At 43.3% G+C, this 19,044-nt stretch overlaps 1 protein-coding gene across 8 annotated transcripts; it reads left to right on the top strand.

The window, feature by feature from the left end:
* Window positions 1–332: 332 nt before the first annotated feature.
* On the top strand, window positions 333–18,568 carry iws1 (interacts with SUPT6H, CTD assembly factor 1). 8 transcript variants are annotated; one of them, XM_085795645.1, is made up of 17 exons: window positions 333–576; window positions 1,661–1,743; window positions 2,513–3,176; window positions 4,716–4,781; window positions 7,838–8,042; window positions 9,323–9,380; window positions 9,762–9,871; window positions 10,862–11,012; window positions 11,093–11,175; window positions 11,257–11,386; window positions 11,459–11,576; window positions 12,045–12,156; window positions 13,723–13,779; window positions 14,383–14,439; window positions 14,826–14,937; window positions 15,443–15,594; window positions 16,587–18,568. In XM_085795645.1, exons 1-16 carry the CDS (start codon window positions 534–536, stop codon window positions 15,566–15,568), a joined length of 2,175 nt encoding a protein of 724 aa, XP_085651771.1. In that variant the 5' UTR covers window positions 333–533; the 3' UTR covers window positions 15,569–15,594; window positions 16,587–18,568. The 8 variants fall into 8 exon arrangements, with proteins under 8 accessions (XP_085651771.1, XP_085651769.1, XP_085651776.1 ...); XM_085795643.1 differs by having other exon boundaries at window positions 346–576; window positions 7,835–8,042; XM_085795650.1 differs by lacking the exon at window positions 13,723–13,779 and having other exon boundaries at window positions 346–576.
* Window positions 18,569–19,044: the final 476 nt, after the last annotated feature.

Below are 19,044 nucleotides of genomic sequence, written 5' to 3'. Positions count from 1 at the left end.
ACTACACAATGTCACTGACACTGGCTAGTGAATCCACATTCCTGCTAACAATAGGCTTTTTTTTTTAAGTTTAAATTACAACTTTCGCTTATTACATTATTGCATGTTTTTGTTTTGGTATGCAGTCTACAGGAACTCTCGTTTTTCCAGCCAGTGAAGTAATTTGATAATTTGATTCCATGTTAATGGTACCAAACAACAGTTCATTCAGTTTATTATAACACAGTGGTTTAAAAGAAACCGTAGGCCCTACAGTTTCTTTTAAACCACTGTGTTATAATAAAGGTTATATATTTAAAAAAAAAAAAAAAAAAGCTGTTACGTTATTACGAAGCGACCGCATGCGCAGGCGCCGCAGTGACTCCATTTTGGGTCTGAGGCTGCTGCGGTTGGCTGTTAGCTGTAGCTGTTAGCTGTCGAAACGCGTCCTTATTTAGTTCGTGGTTGTTTTTCTCGCTTCGGTAGTAAAGTTGAGTAAACGGAGAATCGCATCCGTGTTTAGGTCTCAACCCCAATCTGTCTTCGTCTGAGAGATGGACGGAGAAGAGGACGACTTCATGTCCGGGAGCCGCTCCGGTAAACAACGTCCTCCTGCTTTGTTTCCTATTTTAAACAACAAACCCACGTTAACTAACGGTGACTATTTACTCACCAACAGAGAGGCCTATGTTAAGTTTAACTTTATAAAAACGAGTAACAGAAGATATTATTTTTTTTATTTGTTTGTTTATTCCCCCAACTACACGGTGGTCTGTGATTAGCTCATGGCAACCAGGAAACGTTTCGTTTTAGCTTGATGAACATCACATCGTCAGCCACCGTCGTAGTCGTACGTACTTACCTTTAAAGTCTTAGATAAACGACGATGTTTTGTATTTCATACCTTTAATTTTGATCTGACGTCTCTTATCAGTCAGCATCGTGCTGAACTCACGACTCACGGCTTCAGTGTTGATTGCGTACAGTTATTGACATCAAGATGAGGCGATTTTGTGATAATATTGGACATTATGTTAGTGAAACTGAAAGATATCTGTTGTGGTTAACAGACTGTAAAAGATCCTAAGATATTGTTGTCCTTCCTGCCTTTGTACTGCCCTGACATTTTAAAATGTTTTTATTTATTTGAAAGTAACGTAGAAATAAGCACAGGACAGAGGCTTGTGCTTTACAACTCCTACTGCAGTAGTTGGATTTACTTCTTTTCACTCAAAAATCAAAAGATTATGTTTAATTAAAAAAGCAGACGTGAAGATTAAATATTCTATACTATAAACTGTACTTCAAAAATGTGTAGGGTTTTTGTATAGGGTTGGTGTTGCTGCTTTTAAAGAGTCTTGATATGTAGGCTAATGGTGACACTATGATGTGATGCTGATGTTGAAAGTTGTAGCTGTGCACCAAGAAAAAAGGGCAATATATTGTATTTGGTAATTTAAATGTGTGTTTTTGTGCATGGACTTGCAGACTGTAGAGGATCCTGAAATCTTTCTGTTTTAACGTATGACCATGAAAGTGAATCTAAGCCAGTTACACTGTTGTAGGACCGAGCCAGGTTCAGGTCTGTGTGTACACTAGTATATGGTCCTCTGTGGCCTTCTGCAGAAATGTTAAGGTACTAATGGGATGTTTTGGTTCTGATCTGTTGTGTGCTCTGTAGATGACGGCGGTGGCACTCCGGTCCAGGACGAACACCATGGGTCGGACGGTGAGGACATGAGGAGCGACAGACATCAATCTGAGGTCAGACTGAGGCCTCGATGTTTCATGTTAGATTAATTATAATTTGTTTGTAAATGGCCCAAATAGTGTGGAAGTGAAAGTATTTTCCCATCAAATTCAAATCCATAAACTGAATCACCCTCTTGTACGTCAATCAGTAGCTATTAGTCAGAAACCACGGTTGTGCCGGCCTCAGTATCTGTGCTGCTGTTGTGTAGGATCTCAGCAGCTTCACAGACTCTGCAGCTCTCTGACACTAGACTGTCTTTTGCTTCTTTGATTGGATTGATGTGGAAACGCAGACCCATTTTGTACACAAATCAAATCAGGGTTTGAAATATGGGTACACAACTTCCCACTGAAGAGACCAGATTTATAAAAGACAAACATGTTGTGTGCATTGTGTGGACTGGCGCAGAAACTCTAATCCATGCATGCATACAACAAATATGGTGAAGAAGATCTGAAGCTATATTTAATTATTACATTTTCACTGGTTTAATTTCACCTGAATAAAATGAAAAAAACTTACATTTCCACAATATGATCACCATTCAAAGATGAGCTGGGTTTTTGTCATAAAAGATCTGAGCCATTTCCGTCTGTGTTCATCATTGCTCTTTTAACTATGAGTTCATCTCCACATTCTGGAAACCGTCAGAGCTCAGTCAGGACGATGGCGCTGCATGATGGTCATTTCTTTTCATCTCAGCCACATTAGCTGATGAAACGATCCCCTGCAGCCGCTGTCGTTTCCGTCACACTCACCCACCACTGTTTGTCTCAACAGGACGAGGGCAGCAATGACGAGGATGCTCCTCACGCCATGGAGACCGGCGGGGCTGCCAGTGGCTCCGACAACGAGGACGGCCAAGGAGCCAACAGCGACTCCGAGGGTGAGGCCCCCAGGCGCGGCGATGACGGTGACAAGAGTGACTCAGACGCGGAGGCTCCCCGTCCCGCCGACAGTGACGACGACTCTCCGGTCAAGCGCAGGATGAGCGGATCGGACGGCGAGGAGGAGTCGCCGGTCAAACACGGAGCCTCGGATAACGAGGAGGAGGGGTCGTCCCCTGTGAGACGCAGGAGGGGCAGCAGCTCCGACGTGGAGGAGGGGGAGGACCGGCACAAAGCAGCTGCAGACAGCGACTCGGAGAACGAGGGCACCAAACCTGTGGCGTCCAACAGGTCAAACGCCGACAGTGACTCTGACACAGAGACACCTGCCAGACGGAAGGCAGCACAGATAGACTCGGACGAGGAGGAGGAGGAGGGGGGGAAGCAGCAGCAGGAGGAGGGGGAGGGCAGGGGAGGAGAGAAGTGGAAGGCTGTGATGCAGTCTGACAGCGAAGAGGAGGTGGACGGAGGAAGGAGGAAAGCTGCTGCAGGAAGTGATGGAGAACAACAGGACGAGGAGAGGGAGCAGAGAGACAGCGGTGACGATGAGAAGCCAGGTACTGACCTCACATCAGAACTTTCTTCTCAACAAAAATAAAACGTAGTGTATTTAGTGTATTCAGAGGTGGGACAGAGGAGAACATAAAGATAATGACATTGAGAGAAGCCTACAGAGTGTGTGTTTAAAAGCCAGTCGAAGCACTTACAAAATACTGTGTTTAGTGTTGTTGTGAAATAGTGAGGGATCATGGGAGTTGTTGTCCTCACTCCTGTTACTATCATCACTATCAGTCCTGCAGCGTCTGCTGGTCAGCAGGTTTCTACCAGCAGCTGAATCCGTTTCACTGTAAAAGTCAGAGATTCACTTAGAGAATGTAGAACATCAAGTCAGGTCATCATAAATTCTAATTGTTTTTAGTCGGTTTGATATGTAAAAGTTACAGATTATAACTTTCAGATTCACCAGTCTATCTGTCTGTGTCTAACAGTGGTCACAAATATTCCCTTGAAGCATCGTCAGTTTATCAGTATTAAAGCTCTGACCTCCCACTGGAGCCTTAGATCGTAGCGGTTCCACAAGGGTCTTGATTTTAAAGGACAATTCCAGGCGAATTCAACTCGGGGGTGTATTTTCATATCATTTTAGGTCTAAAAGAATGAATCTGAAGATTTTCAGTTTAATCGCTCCTGTTTTGCGGTAGCTGCATCTGTCCCCGCATCGCCACGGCAGCAATGAATGGAAGTGGATGTAAGTTCCGCTGTTTAGGCTGTTTACAGCCCTCAAAGCCGCAATTTCTTTTCCACAGACAGCGTCAGATGGCTACTCAAACATGCACGAGAAGTTTATTTACTTCAAGCAAGCCAACATGTTTGTAAAACTAGATCTAATTCAAAGTCTCCCGGAGTCTTGCGCGAGCCCGAAGTTGCAGTGCTGGTGTATTCAGGCGCAGTAGGAGCTACCGCTTGTGTCATAAACACAGGAATATCAACTCTTTACTTGCTTGAAGTGTACATTTTTTCCCACAGACAGCGTCAGGTGGCTACTCAAACATGCGCCAAGAAGTTTTTTTACTTGAAGCAAGTAAAGAGTTGATATTCCTGTGTTTATGACACAAACGGTAACTTTTCCCACTGCATGTGAACACACCGCGCACGGCAACTGGGTCTCGCGCGAGACTCCGGGAGACTTTGAATTAGATCTAGTTTTACAAACATGTCGGCTTGCTTGAACTTGAACTTCTCGGTGCATGTTTGAGTAGCCATCTGACGCTGTCTGTGGAAAAAAATTGCGGCTTTGAGGGCTGGAAACAGCCTAAACAGCGGGACTTACATCCACTCCCATTCATTGCTGCCGTGGCGATGCGGGGACAGACGCAACTACCGCAAAACAGGAGCAATTAAACTGAAAATCTTCAGATTCATTCTTTTAGACCTAAAATGATATGAAAATACACCCCCGAGTTGAATTCGCCTGGAATTGTCCTTTAAGAGAAATATAAGAGCAGTGACTTGTGGTTGATAAAGCATATTGAAATATTCCTTCAGCACTTTGTTGATGTGTGTGTGTGTGTGTGTGTGTGTGTGTGTGTTTGTAGTGAAGCGGAAGAAGGCCATCCTCTCAGACAGTGAGGATGAGGATGAGGAGAAGGAGGATAAGCCAGGTAGGTGCTGTTGGCTTTTACCTTAGACTTCTACAATCTCTCTCTTCTGAATGCATGGTTCAACATCTGTGGTGACATCAGTAACGGTTAGGGATGCACCGATTGTGAAATTCTGGGCCGATGCCGATACCGATGTTTAAAATAACAACTTGGCCGATGGCCGATGCCGATGTTTTTTCTTTTTGTTATTTATTCCGTCTTTGGTGCCACAGAAACATTACTGAACTATTTTAAAAGTCTTTCAGCTCTTCATCATATTATTATTTAACGAGCACAAATTCAGTTAGACAAATTTATGAAACAAAAACAACCTTTAATGTCAATTTTTAGTTGACATAACCTTAAAACACTTACAGTGGCCTAGAGTTAGTATTAGAGTTGCTACATGGTAAAAGTAGTTACCAGGAAAAGTAACTATAGCATTACTTTTTTTTTTTTATAAAATGCTCAAATATGTAAAATTACTTAGACTTCTCTCCCTAACCCCCTTTATCTGCAGGAACACAGAGACAGAATGATGAAAGGTTTTTTTTTTCCAAATGGTTGATGAACTAAAAATAATCTGTATAATGTACACTGAAAGAGGAACTAAGCAGGATTTCTCCCGTGGCTGTGCTACATTTTTACCTCAATTAAAAAGCCCCAGAGTAATTGTGGTAGTTAACTACATGACTTGTGACTGGTTACAAGTGAGAACGGAGGCTCTCTGCCTTCACCTGGTGTCTCTCTGGTTGTAACATCAGTGTAGTAGGCTACCTGGCCGCCCCCCCGGTGTCCGTGTCTCAGCTCTTGTCTCTGTGGCACCGCGACACAGACATGCTGCGTAACGTAATGTTTATGACAGTTATGTAATCCACCGCTCCATTTATTGATTTCTCGCTGGCTCGCCATGACCACGCTGCAAGTGTGTTTATTAAACATGCGCGCAACTTTTTTTTCAAAAATCAATCCGTGGATCACATATGTGCCGAACCGAAGATCCGAACAGATTACGGATCAATGATGATCCTTTGCACCACTAATATCTTCCTCCCCAAAAAAGGAAAAAAGAAAGGTTCCTCCCGAGCACAGTGTTCATGCGACATTTAAACCAACATAAACATCGGCCACTGCCATCGGTGAATGTCATCTTTTTTTGCCGATGGCCGATGGCAGTTAACGAGCCGAACATCGGCCGATGTCGATGTTCGGCCGATGCATCGGTGCATCCCTAGTAACGGTGGTGTGGGACTCACAGAGCAGCAGCTGTGACTCAGGAATGAGTTTAACTGTAAAAGCCTCAGGGAGGCAGAGGCGCCCATGCTGGAGCCCAGACTCCCATGGGAACTCTGGTGGGCACTAGTTGATGTGTGAAAGCAACCGCACTCTGGTGCGACCCAACTGCCAGGCGAACTCAACAAGTTTGAGCTAAAAGGGCTCCCGTAGTTGTTGACAACGGGTTAACGCAGCGGGGAGACCGCCCGGTGCTCTGGTCCTACGCAGCTCTTACCCACAAACGAAGCAGCAGCAGCAGGGCACCCGTCGGTGCGTGTCCGCTGAGACACTGGACAGGTCGGCGGGTCCGTCCCTTGTGTCCGCGGAGCAGCTGGTTACCGAGCAGCAGAGGTCTGCCTGTGTTTAACGTTTAACCGGGAACTAACGGGACCGAGCTGGGTGAACGCAACCGGAAACCAGCCGGAAGTACCAAACTAACATTTGGTACGGAACTATCATTTACCAAGAGTTATACATACAAACAATATAGAAATAAATGACCAGAGCTACTAACAACCGGCTCTTGAGTCTCCATCATTAGAGTTTTATCAATCAGCGCTTCCAGATTTCAACCGGCAGTCATGGAGACATGATGCTCTCCAAGTTTGGTCCCGAGTGACAAAAAACAGGTGTGAAAGCAACCGCACTAACTGAAAAATGAAACAATGTATCATTTTAACATTTGGTGCGCACTAGGGTGCACTAAACATGTGTGAAAACACCCTAAATGTTGTTGTGCATGTGTGTTAAAGGGATGAACAGAATAAATTGGCCCATTGCCACAATCCCTTTAGTTTTAGGAGTAGGTTTGTTGGTGTTGGTGCAAGCTATTTTTAGAACGGCGGAGCAGAGCGCAAGCTGCTCAGAGCTACGCTACGGAGGCTAATGGGATTTCTTGGTTTCCCTCGTTAAACTCATCAAATACACAGTCCAACAACTCCAAAACGCTCTGGTGGACAAGTTGTGACCTGCATCTTCACCACACATTGAGATAATGACGAAATGTTACAAGACAGCTATAAATCTAGATTGACACCCACTGACTGAATGACTGATGTTTCAACTAGTGGTCAGCGCAGTGCTGCTTCTAATAAAGAGAGCTGTTTCCAATAAAAGTCTGTCAGGCTCTGGGTTTGGGTGTTCTGCAGTAAATTGTAGATCCAGATGGAGGCCGTGAGTTGTGTTACGGAAAAACAGAAAGACAGTCCCTGCTGGCTCCCCTGGTGGAAAACTGACAATTGGTCTTAGTTTTTACAGATCTCTTCCCCTCTGACTCAGAAACAGGAATACGGCCCATCTCTTCTAACTTTCTCTCTGTGATGATTTTACAGTAATGCACACAATCAATGAAATCAAAGCTCAAGTCTTTTCACCTCATTTTGATCTTTCTCCTGTTATTGAACTACTACTACTATATATCTTATATGTTTTATCAGGTTTATAATGTACAGTTTTTTCACTGTTACAAGTGTAAAATCACTGACATGTTCTCACATTGAGGTTGTAGTGATGATGTTGTACCTGACTACGTTAACGACTGTTAATATATAACGACACTATTTTGACCCCCTGCACCCTGTTTATACATCTTTCCTATTGTCAATAAGAAGTGAGCATTATGAGCAGAGGGGGGATGTCATGTTATGACAGATCTCTCAGATTAGATGGTAGTAGACAATGCAGGTTTAATATAATAAGTGTATCATAAGATACAAGAATCTGGTGCATATAAAAGACTCTGATGTCAGCTCTATGCAGATGTCAGGCTCACATGTTTCTCCTTGTGGTCCCTGTGTCAGCAGCGAAGAGGAGTCGGGCGGTGTCGGACGATGAGAACTCAGACAGCGACGAGGCCTCAGGCGGTCCTGATAAGAGTCTGGCAGCCAAACTGAGAGAGCTGGGCTCGGACAGTGGGAGTGACGACGAGGCATCGAAGGCCGAGGCGGGGAAGAAGGATGAGAAGGCGCTGTTCGGCAGCGACAGCGACTCTGGAGAAGACGAGGAGGAGTGAGTGCTGGACACCAGTAGACACACACAACACCAGGCTGAATTTCACAATCACTGACCTGCTGATGGGGCAGTCAGTATAAACCTTCACCCGGCTGTCACATGTTGCTCAGACTCACAGAACTCTTCCCCAAAATCAAGGGGAGACACCAAAAATGTAACTTTGATGTCAACCACATCAAAAATTGAATTTCCAAATTCAGTGGAAACATCATAGAGCTTCATTAAAGTGCTGAAACAAGCTAACACACATCACCTGAATGTTAAATATGAAAACTGCCTGTCATTTCAGCCTGAAACCACACGTGGGCGTTTGTGGGGGAAAGGGTTTATTAACAGGGATGCAAACAGCGCGCCGAAAAGCGAAACTCGCTTTTTTCATGACCAATTAGGTGACTTGTGTGAATCGTTCAGATCCAAAGAGTTTTTGTTTTTGGGAGGGGGGGGGGGGTCTCAGTGTCTCAGCTGGGGTCAGTAAACAGGCTGACAGTGACAATCACGTGAAACTGAGGCGAACTCATTCATGGTTGTCTCTGATTACACTGATAACAGCCGACCTCCAATGTAGACGCGCGACATGCGCGCTCATTAAAGCGGCGCATATCCGCGTGCAGTCGGTGCAACGGCGACGCCGTTTTTTCCCCCGTGCATGTCTGTGGAGCTGTGCGCCGCGGACATGCACGGTTCCCTACGTTGCTGTGTCAGGCAGGTGTTTCCACGGAGCTCTGCCCCGTTTCAGAGGTGAAGGAAGCCCTGTGTGGAAAGACGTCGCCTCCGCGATGTAGAATGTGTTCAATTAAAGTGAAACTAACACATTATATAGGCCTATATGTCCATTACACACTGAATGAAACATCCCATGTCTTTATTTATTCAGTTTATTTTAATAGTAATAATTATGACTAACATTCAGTGAAGACCTAAAATTCAGTATCTCCAAAATTGAAATATTGCAAAGGATCTTTTTTTAAAAAGCATTTTTAATATAGAAATGTTGGCCTTCTGAAAACTATGTCTATAATCAATCAATCAATACTTGGTTGGGGGGTTGAACTACTGGAACTTGACTTTTCCATGATATTGTAATGTAATCATTTGTTAATGGTGAGCACCCCCCCCCCCCCACGCCAGACAATTCCTCTCTTTTTTGGTCCTGACCCGTTTGCACCCCTGATTAATCAGCACACATAGTGATGTGACTGTTGCTGTAACAAACTCTCAACCACCAAGTCCAAATGGAGAGCTGCTGGTGTGACCTTTGACCCCTCTGTTTGTTGCAGGAAAATGATTGCAGACATCTTTGGAGAGTCTGGGGACGAGGAAGGGGAGGAGTTCACGGTGAGTGCACACATGTTGTCTGTGACGCCTTCAGTGTACTACTCTCACGCCAATGGTATTTTTACATTCTGATGATTCAGTGGGATTCAGGTGGTTTACATCTGGAAAAAGAGAATATATGATGAATAGCCTTAGAGACTGTTGCTTTTACCTCTAACTATTTATAAATAATTAATGGTCGCAACATGTAAAACACCATGTTTATAATGGTAGACCTCACTGATTTAAAAAACAAAACAAAAAAAACACGAGGAAGCTCAAGAGATGTGTCAAACAGCCTGGTTAACTATCCTGCTCAATTTCTGGATATGAAATTAATTGATGGAAATGCATTTTATTTTATATACTAGATGTTTAATGGGCTTCTGTTTCCTGCTGCAGGGTTTCAACCAGGAGGACCTGGATGCAGACAAGAAGGAGGCGGGCGGGAAGCAGCAGCAGCAGCAGGAGGACTCCGACTCTGATGAGGGAGTTGACCGCAGCGGACAAGAGTAAGAAACACCAGTTTAACTGTAATATATTACATTTATATTATGTTACGTTAATTTTTTATCAGCAGTGATGGAAAAAAGTACTAATACTGTACCACACTAAAAGGTTACACCATTATAAGTCAAAGTAAAATCCAACATGTTATACTCTTAGATTATGACCTTGGTATTTTTGATATAGCAATATGTAAGTGTTGAACCTGAACTATAAACATACATTTTGTATTGCTTATATTGTATAAATTGATCCCATTCAGGTAGTCAGAAGTAACTTGTGACTTCAGCTATCAGATAAATGTAATGGTTGAGTACACAATAGTATATTTTTGAAAGATTCAAGCAAAGTGAAAGTACCTCAAAATAATACTTAAAGCAGAAGTAAGCGGAATGTTTGTGTTAATATAAGTCTTAAATAGTTATATCTTCCGACGGCAATCACTTACATAGAGTGTTTGGTCCGAAACACGGGTCTGTCAGTCACTCTGCTCTGCTGTAAGCCGAGGAGAAAACTTTCCTTGTATCCTACAACCTTTATCCAATGAGGAGAGAGAACGGCATAAAGGGGCGGTCCTCTGTGTGTGCAGCCAAGGGATGCGCGTGTATATGGTGACGTAGGGATGAGGACCAATAGATCCATGACGAGGGTGGGGGCTGCTAACCCCATCGGCTGACAAGAAGTTAGCCAAAACGACCGGATCGCTTACTTCTGCTTTAAGTTCTTGAGTAAAATTTATGGTATAGTATTATTTACTTCCTGCCCCTGGCTGACACCTGCATAGAAATAATGACCGAAAACAGTTTTAGTTCGAATCAGTTCAGCTCTCACACACTGATGGAGCTGTGTTAACTGGCTGCAGATACAGAGTCATACCATGTCAGGCCACAAACAGCACAGTATAAGTGTACAAGATCACTTTTTTTTTTTAGTTTATCTAAAAGTCGTAATTGCAGAACAAATTGTGACCTGTGTGTGTGTGTGTGTGTGTGTAGCACCAGCTTCATGTCTGACTTCGACATCATGCTTGCAAAGAGGAAAGCTATGAACAGCAGGAAGAGAAGACACCGTGATGGAGGCACGTTCATCAGCGACGCTGATGATGTTGTCAGCGCCATGATCATGAAGATGAACGAGGCTGCAGAGGTCTGCTCGTCAAAATCAAACCTTCAGCCATGGTGTTGTTGTTTTGCTCAGCACTTGACTGACTTGTGTTGTTTCAACAGGAGGATCGAACTCTGAACAGTCAGAAGAAACCAGCACTGAAGAAACTCACTCTACTGCCACAGGTCGTGATGCACCTGAAGAAGTAAGAACTCACTACATTTAATACCTCACATCTCTTCACACCTCCATCACTCATGGTGCTCTTGTGGTGTTTGTCCCTCAGACAGGACTTGAAGGATACGTTTATTGACAGCGGAGTGATGTCCGCCATTAAAGAGTGGATCAGTCCTCTTCCAGATAAATCACTGCCTGCTCTCAGGATCAGAGAGGAGCTGCTCAGGATCCTTCAGGAGGTGAGTACAGGTGGTCACGGCAGGTGGACTGTTGGGCTGGTTTGTAGTGTTTTGACCGTGTGTCTCCTGCAGCTGCCCAGTGTGAGTCAGGAGACTCTGAAGCACAGTGGGATCGGCCGATCCGTCATGTTCCTGTACAAACATCCCAAAGAGTCTCGATCCAACAAAGACCTCGCTCTCAAACTCATCAGTAAGGACCTCTCACCTCACCACACTTAGTGCTGTGTGTTGGCAACTGCAACAGTGGGGCTAGCCATATAATCTGCATCTCTTTCTCACTCTCTGTGTGTCTCTCTCTTTCTCTATCTGTCTGTCTGGCTCTCTTCTGCCATCTCTCAAACAAACACAACACATGTGCAACATTTTCCTCTTGAATTTGATCCAAAGTCAACAAAATATTTGATGATTCTCCTTAAACAATCAGAACCAATTTTGCACATGTGACTCCATGGTCTCAGTTTGTGTTAAGTAGTCACATTCTCTGGTGACACTGAGGTCGTGGGTTTGAAACTCCACATGTCCTAGGTCTTGCTTCGGCAAAAATTAAATTGCAATTCCGACAGTTGGTATTTAAATGTGTGTGAGCTTGTGAATCACATCAAAGAGAGCTTGAACTGCACTGAGCTCAGACTGACCAGTGGATGTGTGCTGTGTCTAGATGAGTGGTCGCGGCCAATCTTTGGCTTGACGTCAAACTACAAGGGAATGACGAGAGAGGAGCGGCAGCAGAGAGACCTGGACCAGCAGATGCCTCAGAGACGACGACTGAGGTACTGAGCTCCACAGCATTACACACAGCACTCATCATCATCGCACTGTATTAACAGGCTATATATGAAGGGACAAATGGAGACCAAACACATTCACTGAGGGGAAGTGTTCAATGTCACGTGAATGACCCTGAATATGTTCCCATAAATATTATTTTATTCTTTATTGTGCCATAAATGTTAATGAAACGTTACACATAAGTTATTTAAACATTTTGACACAATCTTTCTTTCCTCACCCCAACACAGAGCAGTTATTACTTATCACAATCTCCACACCATATTTACATACATAACTACACCCCCTCGCACACACACATTTAAAGTGATACGCCAACATTTTTTTTCATGTCTTGCCTCACTCCCGAGTCCATGACAAGCAGATAGACACCATCCTTTTGACTGTGCGTGCAGTAACAAGGGAGGTAGAGCCGCATCGCCGTAATTAGCTTAGCTCAAACACTGGAAGTCAGAAGCTGATTTCATTTTAGCTCTAAACTCTGTAAATATATCACTTAATCAACATTTCAAACATTTTTAGGCGAGAAAGTAGCCGTTTAGATCAGCAGTGTGTCGTTAATTTGTCTAAATACCAGCTGTTGAAAATTTTGTTTGGACGAATTTGGCGCTACTCAAGCTAGCTATTGTGACCAACGCACTTCCGGTTACTTCCGGTTACTTTCACAAAATAAAACACCCGTTGCTCTTTACATACAGAAGTGCTTTTACTTTGAAATAGGAAGCTAACCTACCCTCGATGTAGCTAGCTTCAACCAAAATAAACCGTCTTTGCTTGAACCCTCCGTTTTGACTGATCTCGTCCCATTACCGTAATTTGACCGCTCAAGATGCCTTACCGGAGAGTTTTGTCAGCTCTGAGATGAAGATCGGTCCGTTCAGTGATGCTGAAGAGTGTCTCTGATGACTTTAGGTGGAGGCAGGCTACCATTACCGATACACTTCCAGTGTTTGAGCTAAGCTAATTACGGGTGATACGGCTCTATCTCCCTTGTTATTGCACGCACAGTCGAAAGGATGGTGTCTATCTGCTTGTCATGGACTCGGGAGTGAGGCAAGACACGAAAAAAAAAATGTTGGCGTATCACTTTAAATCTGTACACATGGAAATGTTAATGGCTGGATCCTGCAGGTTGTGATGCTGGCACACTGACAAACCTCCAAACCCTCTGTGCTGCTGCCAGCCTCTGTGGTCGCTCCCGTCTGAGCACAATATAATGCAGGTTTATGATGCGTCATAAGTATGAAAACCACCCACATGTTGTTTTAGTCTGCGTGGACGTGACAGTGATTCTTGCTCAGGTCTCGGTGGGTTTCAGGTCACATCTCCCAGCTCCTCTAGTTGTTTTCATCCTACATGACCCGTCTCTCCTTCTTTTTAATGTCTCATGTTCTTTTCATTCTCTGCTCTCCTCATCGTCATTTTGTGCTCGTCCTCTTCAGCCTCTCCTGTCTTGTTTTTTTTTTTTTGTTCTTTACTCAGTTTTCCTCTTTTACTCCTCTTCATCCTTCCATATCACCCCAACCCCCCACTTCCGCCTCCCCCAGTCAGCCTCAGAAGGTGGAGAGGGCGGAGGAACCTGATGTCTTCTCTCCACCAATCAGGTTCAGTCATACAATTGCATGGTTGCACTGCAAAGCCTCTAGGCTGAGATTTTTCCAGGAATTCAAAGTGTGAATCCAAACACAGAGAGGGACCGAACTTCCTTACACAGCCGTGTAAGGGACCAAGTTGATGACAGAAGTTTTTTTTTTAGCAGGGCTGCCTGAGCATTGTCCCAGCATTGGTACACATAAAGAGCTACCAGTTTACTGTGTGAGTGACACTGTACACACCATGTAGCAGCTTATTCCTGTGCCATACGAATGTTCAGGCATCAGGAACTAAAATTGGACTCTGGTAGAAATTCAGGTAAGGTTCCCAAGATGGCTCGATGGCCACAAGTCACACTATGTAGCACTGACCCGTCGACTAACTGCTGTGAGGTGGACAACTCTAACAATAGCATGGAGACTCTGCTGGTGGTGCTGCTCAGCAGGACGTTCATCCTGCATGTCGTCGGCAGACTGGACGTCCTGCTGTGCTAAAACATTCAGGTGTGAAATCTGCCTGTCTGCCACCCTGGTCAGTCATTTCCTGCTCATTCACTGTGATATAAACCCACTGTCTCTCTCTCTCTCTCTCTCTCTTTCACCTCCCCTCCTTAGTTCAGGGGGTCAGACGCCTCGCAGAGACCTGGAGAAGCAGCTCACTGGAGAGGAAAAGTAAGTGTCAGAGTTACACAACCTGGTTGTTTGAATAAACATTAATTGGTCATTAATTAGTCATTTAAAATGGTCAAAGTGTAAGTGTATTATCCAGGGAATTGACAACTAGGAGCTGGATCCAAACCAAAGCCCAGATGTCATAGGACATAATATTAATGAAAAGTTATGAACGTGTGGATCTTCTGTCTGGATTCTGCCTAAAGAGACAGATGTGGTGCTTGTCAGAGCTGCTGATTCTTAAAATAATGGCAATATGATCATGCTCATATAAATTGAGGCTGCAGATGAGAATATGAACCTGAATGAAATTGAAATATAATTCTTTAACAATAAGGATAAGACAGACACTTAACTCGGCTGTAACTGGGTCCTTCTCCCTGCAGAGCTCTGAGACCCGGTGATCCCGGGTTCTGTGCCAGGGCCCGAGTCCCGATGCCCTCCAACAAAGACTACGTTGTACGACCCAAGTGGAATGTAGAGATGGAGTCCAGCAGAGTGAGTACATGGAGGGAGGGTTGTCGTGTTGACTCAGTTTTCATGTTGAAGAGTCTGAAGGGGAAGCCCACCAGGTGCCCACACTCTGAATGACTGTCACCTGTAGAAGGTGACAGTCATTCAGAGTGTAAGGGACGTCAACATCAGCAGAGAATACCTGACAATAGTACACAATTATCAAGTAAAATGTTATTTAATGTTTTTCAGAGCTCTTTATTGTTTACGCAGGGATGTCACAACAAATACACTGTCAAAGTATAACTAGTATGACTTTTTTAGTAAATTATGGTTGACAGTTGTAGCATAAAAAACGATTTTATTATGAGAATAATTTGCATAACATTGTTCTGACAGTTTTTGTGATGATGATGAAGCAGCTGGGAGTGGTTTTAGGCTGAAAACACAGTAAACTGGGTAAAAATGGTAAGAATGGTCCTGATGATCAGTTACTTCCTGTCAGTGGAGGTTTGTGTTCAGGAGCTTAGCTGTGATTGGTCCTCTGTAGAGCGGCTATAAGAAAGGCCTCAGCCTGCTGGAGAAGCACAAGCGGCGCTTTGCTGAGGAGAGGAAAATGCGTCGGCCACAGGGAGCTGTCAAGATCAGCATAGAGGGAAACAGAATGCCCCTGTAGTTCCTGCAGCTGGCCTGTGGGGGGCAGTAAGTCCTTCTGCATGGTGTGCAGTGATGGTGCAGCTGTGTGTGGTGTTTCCCTTGAAAAAAGTTTCCAGATAAAAGTCAGAGTGGCGCATCTGACTTTGGGAGAAGCAGCCGTTTTAGCCAGTAACATGACTCACCTGTGAGCATACGGCACTGTGTGGAGTCCTGAACCTGTGATGAGTCTGATGGAGACCCCTTGTTCATGTTATGAAGCAGGACACGTTACACGTTTTACTTGTAATGCTGAGTGTCCAGGTGACGAGAGGTTTCCCTGAGCCATCAGCCTGGTTTGTTTTGCAATGATCAATCATCTTTTTGACAATCTAACAGCTCAACTGACACAGCCGCTGAAAGGGGACGATGCTAGAGCTGAAGATCAATCAATGATTTCTGTGGAAAAAGTGCAATGGAAGGTTTCAGCTTCTCCAGTATGAGGAAATGTTGGTTTTTCTTTTCTTGAACTGTTAAAGAAAACACATTTTAAAAAGCCAACGTTCATGTTTGAGAGGATGAAACCAAAACTTTGAACAAAAACAGACAAATTTGAGCAGCAGACCTGCAATAATCACTCAATTGTGTAATGAATTTATCATGTGATCACAGTTCCATGTTTTTATACCTGGCCTTTTTGTCATCAGCTGTTGTTTGAAGTTCTGTGGTTTTATTTGACATTTTAAGGTTTAAGTGAGTTTATATATTTTGGGAAACCGGAATATTTTCCAATGATTGATAATGTAACAGAGAGATGACAGGAAGCTCGGAGGCTTCATTGAGGATGCAACTCCCACTGCATGTCTCTGGAGAAGTAACATGGGCTTAAGAGTGATGAAACACTGCGTAGAAAATACACTGCTTTTCATCACTGCTTCCAAATTTTAAAAGATGACACGTGTCAAATTTAATAGAAGGTCTAAAGCAGAGATGCATAAAGAAATTATACTCTAATCAACGTGTTTCTAATTTATTGTTTCTGTGTCTGTTTCTTCCCTCAGGGTCCAGTCAAGAAAGGTTTGTCCCGCGTTGATAAACAGATGCGTAGATTTGCTGACATCCGCCGCCTGACGAAGACGGGTCACGCTGTTAAAATCAGTGTTGAAGGCAACCGGATGCCACTCTGATTTTAACCTCCATAGGATTTATTCACTTTTTTCTTTTTTAATGTTTTGTTCCTGAACAACCCCCCCCCCCCTCCTCCTCAGGTCCAGCTCTGGCTTACTAAGAGCTGAGGTCAAAGTGTGAACATCTACAGAGACACACACCTGTGCCTGGCCAAAACACATAAACATGATCAAGAATCATCCTTGGGCTAAAGTTGGCAGTCAGCTAAGGTCATTGTATCTCCAAACATTAGGACATTAGTTACATTAGCTTTAGCTCAAAACTAACTGTATCTATGGTGCTGGCATTTCTGCTTTACCTTAAAGTCACAAATCAGGAATAAACTAACATTGATCTCCATCATAATAGCTAATGTTAGCTGTCAGCTAGATTAGTTATCCCAAACTTTGCAAAATCTATAACATTAGCTTATGTTATCACTTAGCTTTGTTAGCAATATCTCAGAGCTATCCAGGTCTTGCAGAACAAGCTGGATCCATAACATAAACTTGTGTTGGCAATCAACTACCTCTACATTTGCTCCAAAACCAACTGAATCCTCCATGTCAATGAATGTTAGCACAATGCTAGCTTTACCCCAAGCCAGCTAATTAGCCTTTGTGCTATAGTCAAGTAAATAATATGAAATAATGCCAGAAGTGAGGGCATGCAAGCTAACCTGCTAACTGGTTATAAAGTGTTGATAATTAACTAATGAACACTATGGTGGCTTCCCCAACAAGCTAGTTAAGTTAGCCAACATGCAGCTATATCACAGAAGTGACTGGTTTAGCAGTGCGTTAGTTTTACCTACTAGCCAACTAGGTTAACTACAGTTACATTAGTTGGCTTGGTCAGTGTATTTGAATGAAAACTAATGTAACTAATATTCATAATTTCTGCTTATCGTTCAGTTAAATGATCTTTATCTGTTCATCAAGGTCTGTAACATTAGTTCAAATAAGCAGGTGGCAGAAATTTCTGCAAACCATTACACATTACACACTCATCTTAATTTCTGACCATTGATTCCTTGAAATATTTTCTTCAGCTGAAGACAAAGATCTGCTCACCCACTTAGACATTTCTAAGAATTTGTCTCGATAGAAAACGATTTAATCATGTTTATGTGCTTTGGTCTTATTGAATATCAAAATTGAATTACAATTCTCACTTTATTGGCAGTTTTCTCTTTTTGTTTCAAGAAAATAAAACTGTAAAAACCAAACTCTGAACATTAAGACTAGCTAATCTGTATAGCCATTGTAAGGTTTTCTCACAGCTGTTGTTTTCCATGAAGAACAAAAGCAGTCTCTGAGTACACAGGACTATACGTTTTTCACAACCAGACAACATGACTTCAGTAGTACCACCAATATGCAGGCAAAGTTAAGATTAACCAGCCAACACCAGTAACGGTGAAAATGAAAAGAACAATGACAGACAGAAGGAAGTAATACTAAACATCAGGTTGCCCTGTGATGATCCTGGTAGTTTGAGATGAGATCCCAGGTTCATTCTGATACTGGATATAAGAACAAAATCCCCCCATAACCCTCTTTGACTCTGAATGTGAAGGTGTTTGTATTTTGCTAATAGGCCGGCCAGAACTACCCCTCAGTCTGTTTTGTGCCCTCTCTGCTCCTGTTGCTCCTGTACAGGTGTAATCTCTCTCTAGGACTGTGTTCACACAGGTCACACTGTTGCTGTTTGATTTGGATCAGTCTCTACATTAAACAGACACCAGGACTCTGTAGTGAAAATGTGAGATCTGATTCATCCGAGTCAGTTTTACTGACTGTGTGAATCAGCCCATCTGTCTGCACTGTTCTGGATCAGATAATAGTTTTCGTATTAAAGACTCGACACAAACTTACCTCTGCTCTCTGAACTCTTTTGTTCTGTTAAAGTTCAATGGAAATAAAAATCTACTTTTCAATTGAACTTCTCTAAACTACAATCTTTGCTGTCAGGGTGCAAATTATGGTCACTAATGATTTAGAGCTGCACCAACCAGAGTCATTTACATGATCAATTCATGTTTGTATGTAGAAAATGTCATTAAGACTTGTGTTTTTCTAAAAAAAATGGCAACAAATTACCATTGGTTTCCTCGAAATAAAGGTGATATCTTACATTTTTCCACCTCACCCCCCTAGATATTTAGTTTACTGTCACATGAGACAAAGAAAAGCTGCATTGTATTGTACCTGACACCTGTCAACTCTCCGGAAAAGTGGCAGGTTAGTCATCTGATCCTGGCTGCTGTGTATAATGATGTACGGATGTGCTATCACTGGATTACTGTGAAACAGAGGGAAACCTAAAACAAAAAGATTCTGATGGATTCAG

Source organism: Trachurus japonicus, chromosome 13, assembly GCF_045865225.1.
Source record: "Trachurus japonicus isolate A0001 chromosome 13, Traja_1.0".
In the NCBI taxonomy this organism is placed as follows: domain Eukaryota; kingdom Metazoa; phylum Chordata; class Actinopteri; order Carangiformes; family Carangidae; genus Trachurus; species Trachurus japonicus.
The sequence above is the reverse complement of the archived record's forward strand: the minus strand, read 5'-3'. Positions and strand labels throughout refer to the sequence as shown.

Bases quoted from the DNA above. Each gene is read 5' to 3' on its own strand.
- iws1 (XM_085795642.1), top strand. From the start codon at position 534: ATGGACGGAGAAGAGGACGACTTCATGTCCGGGAGCCGCTCCG. The intron at 8,043-9,322 runs GTGAGTGCTGGA...TGTTTGTTGCAG, and splicing joins TCTGGAGAAGACGAGGAGGA to GAAAATGATTGCAGACATCT. The intron at 14,440-14,825 runs GTAAGTGTCAGA...TTCTCCCTGCAG, and splicing joins CAGCTCACTGGAGAGGAAAA to AGCTCTGAGACCCGGTGATC.